This window comes from Pleurodeles waltl, chromosome 1_2, assembly GCF_031143425.1.
Source record: "Pleurodeles waltl isolate 20211129_DDA chromosome 1_2, aPleWal1.hap1.20221129, whole genome shotgun sequence".
Classification (NCBI taxonomy): domain Eukaryota; kingdom Metazoa; phylum Chordata; class Amphibia; order Caudata; family Salamandridae; genus Pleurodeles; species Pleurodeles waltl.
This window is the reverse complement of record NC_090437.1, coordinates 346308961-346315175: the sequence shown is the minus strand read 5'-3', so window position 1 is coordinate 346315175 and position 6215 is coordinate 346308961. Positions and strand designations below refer to the sequence as shown.

At 40.0% G+C, this 6215-nt stretch overlaps 1 protein-coding gene across 17 annotated transcripts in view; it reads right to left on the bottom strand.

Annotated features, from left to right (window-relative positions):
- Nucleotides 1-4739: 4739 nt before the first annotated feature.
- Nucleotides 4740-6215, bottom strand: part of BNC2 (basonuclin zinc finger protein 2) — a 1044043-nt gene continuing 1042567 nt past the window's right edge. For 15 of the 17 annotated variants that reach the window (XM_069239536.1, XM_069239525.1, XM_069239544.1 and 12 more), the window contains one exon: nt 4740-5506. In XM_069239536.1, coding sequence (XP_069095637.1) covers nt 4864-5506 — 643 coding nt within the window. In that variant the 3' untranslated portion in view covers nt 4740-4863. The remainder of the gene's footprint in view (nt 5507-6215) is intronic. The other 2 variants (XM_069239638.1, XM_069239648.1) reach the window with 1 other exon arrangement.

The following is a 6215-nucleotide window of genomic DNA, read 5'->3' as shown; positions in this document are numbered from 1 at the left end:
TCAGGTTTGTGCTACTTTTGCAGACCATCTTGGTGTGTGGTTCTTTTTTTTTTTTTTAACAATCCCAAATGGAGTAGGGTGGTTTGAGGGTTAAATCGTAAAGGACGATTTAGGATGTTGCTAAAGCATTTTTAAAGCCTATATTTCTGTGCAACAAATTATATTGTATATTAATGATAAATTAACATGTTTAAAGTTGACAGGAGTTTAATATGAGGTCTAAAAGTGTGTTTAGTGCCATGAATTATTTATGCCACACTTTGGCGAAAAAATTATTTTGGATAAAATGAATGCTGCTCTCTCTGTCATTCACTCCTGCATTCACCTCCATGCCATCAGGTCCTCTTGCACACCTTCTCTTCCCACAGGATCTGCAAGAGCAAAGACAGTTGATGTAATGTTTTCCCAACTTATGAATACAAGGCTTACTAGAGAATCTTTTAGTGTAGCAGATAGGTTGATACATAAAAGTTCTCTTGACTGTGGTACCATTGGACATATGAGTCCTATTCTTTGTGTGGAATGATAATGTTAAATGTTACATATTTTGTCTGAATATCTTCAGATGAAAGCGACACAGAAGATGCAGGATGCTTTCTTAGGAAAGGGATAGTGCTAACTAATAATGTTGTTGATGTGAAAGACACACATGGGAAAGACGGAGGAAGGGAAAAACGAAAAAGCGTCACAATGGGAGAAAGCAGAAAGCTGCTAGAGTGAGCTGAAGGGGCAGGGAGTGGCTTTAAATGGATTGAAGAGACCCGAGATGGCTTCAGGATTAAGCTGCCTCAGTATTCCGTGTTCACACATTTAATTGCAGCGTGTTTAAGAGGAGGGCTTTGGGCACCGGCACCTTTTTATTTAGAAATTAAGCCCTGGGTGAACCAGATGTTTAGGATTTTCTTGGAAACCTCTATTAGGGATGCTGTCCAACTATTATGATTTTGCTGCTCATTTGGGACTTAGAAGAATTTCTGATTTTGACTACTCTCTAATAAAACTACAATTTGAACCGTCATTGCATTTATTCTGTACCATTTGATTTTGAGATATCTGTCAAAATATACCCTTTTTAAACTTATCTCCTGGTCTAGAGCTCAGTTATTATGTGGTCGTAGTTGTTTTTTTTTTAGTACTCTGCTAAACTGATTTTGGGAGGGTGCCTTTTTATGCAATTGTTTTCCATAGGAGAACCATATGAGAAATGACTTAGTGTCCTAAAACATTGGTGTACGGTGTTGCTCCTACAATATTTTTGTCATTTTTTAACTTTTTTTGTAAGAGGCAAAATACCACTAAAATCTACTCATCTGTAAAGAAATCCATTTGTCCCACTTCCGTAATCAGATTGAGTGAGGTGGCATATCTTGTAGGGATTCTCTTCCTTCTCCTTTTAGCCACACACTCACCTTCATGCATTCATTCATCCACCCCTACAGCTCTCTACCCATACTGATGCACACATCGGCCAATACAACCCTCTACTTTCAGTTACCAACCCAGGCACAAATCTGTTGATCCTTCCCCTCAAGCATCCATGTACACTTCCACAACAGTCTACTCGCTTCTATGCATTCGATTTCCACCCTCAGCCATGTATATATCCACCCACAAACACCCAAGCATTCATCCATTCAAGCGCAGCTGCATGCATTTGGGTAACTATCTGTGTTAGCTGTTTGTTCATCCACATATATCACACATTACAAAAACTATCATTACACATGAAATAACATAGACCTATTGGTTTTGGCAATCATTTTGTTTCGTGTGATTCAACAGTATTTTATGAAATGACAGAAAATATTATCATGTGCAACAAACATATCTTTCAGTAAACCAAATGATCACCACCACAGAGAGAACAAGTTCTACAAGAAAAAATGGGAATTTCAGCACAGAATGGCATGTATTTATTATGTACCTCAAGCCATGGACATGTTTTCAATGCATTTGTAATAGTGTTTTTTTTATTAATAAACATGTATTATTAATAAACATGTTATTTATACCATACAGTGCATACGTCAAAAACTGTGCTTTTCATTTGATTTTTTTTAAATAGTGAATTTGTTTTGTCGAAAATAACGTTGTACCTTTTTGGAACTCGGGTGGTTTATGATTATGAGGACAGCGCAGTACAAACAACTAACACGCTCGATGGCGAATGAGAAGAGCACACTTTCATTAAACAGGTTCTAGCGTCAACGTATATATACATGTACTACATGTATGGTATAAAACAAAAAAGCATACGTCCAACTCAATTTAACAAAGAAAAGCATGTAAGACTTTGGGAAAAGGTCTAGAAAAAACATCATTTAAAAATTCCTCAGCTTTTTCAATGTAAACATTAGTGGCAGATGCACATAACCGTTCATCGGGTGTCTTCTTGCAATTTTACAAAAATGTTACAGTTTTAACTCACTGAAAACAACGGAAAAGTATGTCCAAAAGAGAGTGTGTTCCCTTCCACACTGCTCTTGCACCCCTAAACCCCCCACTTGCATCCCATCCTCAATACCCCTGGCTTGCCTGTCATAGCACTCAGGCAAACATGGTATTGTTCTTGGAAAGATTCCTAAATGTAAATACTGACATACCATCTTGTGATGCATAGCTTCTAAAGGAAAAATAGGAATACTGAGAAGTTTAATGAACCCAGACGGGGTGCGGGGAGTGACGCCAGTAGCGACGGTGGGAAAGGTGCCGAAAACATACATATTAATTATTTCCCTTGGCAAATGTAACTAAAACACGTGCACATATGAAACACAGACAGAACTCGTGACTGCAAAGTCAGACGATACTCAAATCAGTACAAACAAATGTTACGGCCTTCTCTCATTAAAAAAATACAAGTTTCCAGGCCAGTGATACAGGAACAGTCTTTGCATCCTGTGCGCTGAGCAATTCACCAAGAAATGAGAAATGTTAGGGTACAGTAGTGCCCCCCACATTGATGCTGCCCATGGTTTTGGCTGGACATATGATTATCCATGCAGAGCATTGTGGGATACCAGTCTGGTTTACCGCTGCGGACTACATTTGTAAACACTGTCGACAAAAAAAAAATATATAAAGGCGTGTGAAGGACAGAGGGTCGGTACCTGTCTGTTTCAACCGTGCAGAGAGCTAGTACCAAAGGAAGGATGATTTCGGGTGGGTTTGGGGGTTTAAACAAAAAATATATATATTTTCCAACTGTACCGCGATACGTATTTAGCAGCTGAGCAGTGCTTGCCTGTCAGTACTATCCTTAAGTGCTACCGCCTTTGTCTGGTCTTTGTCACACTGCTCCACCTACAACAGCGCCATCTAGAGGGGACTAGAAAAGTGCACGGCGCTCCACACAAACACAGTCCGGCGCACACTGGGCAGCGCCTAAGAAGAATTTGCTTATGCTTGACTCCATTCCAGGTTAAAATTAACGAGAGAGGAAAATAATTAATTGCATGTCAGAAAACATACATCAATCCTTCCTCTGCCCACGATTTTTTGCCTTCTCTGTCACCTCGCACGTGTTCCACAGAAGTCTACACTTAGAATCGTATCAGTGTTGCAGAAGAGCATCCCTTAGAAAAGATGGCCACCTACGATACCTAGCAGTGTCAGAAGGCTAGACAAGATGCCCTGATTACCAGGGGATCTACAAGCACACTCATCCAAGGAGTGATGTCCTCTGAACCGCTCGTTTTCAAAGGACATCACTGTTGAGATTTGACGAATTCTCTTATTTTGCGTGCAGTGGAACAGTCATGGTGCACAACTCATGACAAGAACACCATGATGGGGGTAGTTGACGGAGGCACTGGAAGGGGCTTTGCCCAAAGGCAAAACGAGTGCTTTAAAAAAACTGGAAAACAACAGTTGGTCATCTTCTTAACCCTCTGGTGGTAGACAATGCAGTTTGGCAAATTAACTTAAGACTTGTGTCTGAACATTCTGTGCAAAGTTGGCAGCTTTCGTGGTGATAAAAAATGAATACTTTTATATTTTCCTTTTTTTCTTTTTGAAGGGCGGGACAAAGGAGATCCAGGTATTTCAGTGGCATCTACTGTAGTTGCATGGTTAGGGTCTAAGAACTTTTGTAAGATACACAGAGCAATACACATCCCTTTCTCAAGTTTGGGAGGGGGGAAAGTGCATGATTGGATGAATGTGATAGTACCAAACCAAAAAAAAGCTTCATTTGAGGCGCTGTATGCATGCCCACACCTCTGTTTTACTACATCTAGCAGGTAGTTAAAAAAAACTGTTTTTTTTCTTTGCAAATGTGCATCAAAGCTAACATAAATGAACAAAGCGAGCCGGCAAACTAGCCCTCTCGCATACCAAACAGCTGGATGTGACTGTAAAGCAAAACAAGAGAAAAAAGACTACTATTGATACAGCTCTTTTACACTGTGGGCCATGGGCCGTCATATTTACATGTGATTCTGCCACGCTTCACTCAGGTGTCCCTCAACGTACACAGAGACAACGGAAGGAGGTGGGAGGATTTCGAACCTCCTTTCTTCTTTTTCTTGTTTGCGCGCAAAAGTTCTGGGTAGATCACACTGTCTCTTCCCAGAGGATCCAACAAAGTTTTTTTCATACCAAAGCAAATTGGGAAGAGGAGCAAGGAATAAGTGTTCATGTTGATCCGTCTCTAGTTCACAAGGGCAATTCACCCTTAGGGTAAAATAATAATAACAATAATACAAAAGCACCTGGTGAGTTTTGTCCTTTTTGTAAAAAAAAAAAAAAAAAAAAAAAAAAAAAAAAAAGAAGAAATATACATTTGTTCATACACACATATATATAGATATGTATATTTATATATATGGCAGTTCATTAGCCAACTTTAAGTCCATTGTGGCCTTATTCTACAGAAGTGAATGGAATGTTTTTATGGAGGTTAGGGTTCTGGCTGTGCCGATTCCGGCTGCGTACAGAAGAAAACATCATGTTGCACCCAAGGACTTTGCATTTGTGCATTTCTCGAAGGTGGACAGTTTTGTAATGCACCCGTAGCGTGCCCTTGTTGCTGTAGAGTTTATGGCACATGTTACACATTATACCACCGTTGGCAACTGACAGGCTGTTGAACATGTGGGAATCGGGGGGTTCTGAACCTCCGTCGATGGCTGTGGCATCGGCTTTGTTAGAGTACTCTGCCCCATCACTAGCCTCGTCAGTGTCATCCAGGAGGATGCCCTCATCACTCCCCGCATCCGATTCTCTAGATGAGTGGATGCTGCTACTTGACTGAATGCTGGATGTGGTGCTCAAGTCAAGGACCACATAATCTTCAGCCATGCCCCTGCTAAAGCCATTGATGTGGGAATCTTCAGTGCCTGCTGGGGAGGAGGTCTCCTCTCGGAAGTCAAAGCCCATGTGGTGCTGCCCTCCATAGATCTTCATCAAGAATTCATCACGCAAGGAAGGCTGTGATGTGTCGATCCCCATGTCATCCAGTTCTTTGGTCAGCAGCTTGCGGTGTAGGTTTATGTTGGCACTGTGTCTATAGTATTGAAGAGAGGGAAAAAGAGAGGAGAAAAAAATAACAGTTTAATGATCAAATAATTACACAACGCAAACTTTCATATACAAATTATCATTTACAAATTATCTGCAAGTTCTCACTTTTAAGAGTACAGATTTAGCAATGCTATAGTATGCAAATACATATACTTAAATGAACACTTTTCCTGGACCTAATTAATTACACAGGACGAGCATAAATAACTTCCTTAAATCTATTGTTTTGAATGTTGGATCAATCTATCAGTTTTTACTAAGAGGCGGAATTTGGAACCTAAACACTAAGAACGGGACAAAGACAGAAAGTCATAGAAATAAAAATGAAAAGATAAAATTGGAATCACCTATCTTTTGAGTTTGACTGTTTACTTATTGATTAAATGTGAACATCCTATGTATTTTTTTTGTTTACCTTTAATGGACATGCAAAAGTCAGCCCTATCACTAGCAGAGATGTCAGATTAATTCTTTAAAAAGTTTGCCATGGGAGAGGACTTGTCACAAATTCTTAAAATTCACCACTGTTTATAACGCAAAGTCCATCTCTTAGGTTGGAAAATGAGAATGGGAGAGTTACCTAAAAGGGCAGGGGAAAGAAGCATGGGCTCACATTTCAGTTCAGTTATTTGAAGGTATGTGACATTCCTTCAATGCTTCTGTTGCAGCTCTCCCACTCCCTTTGTGCATCC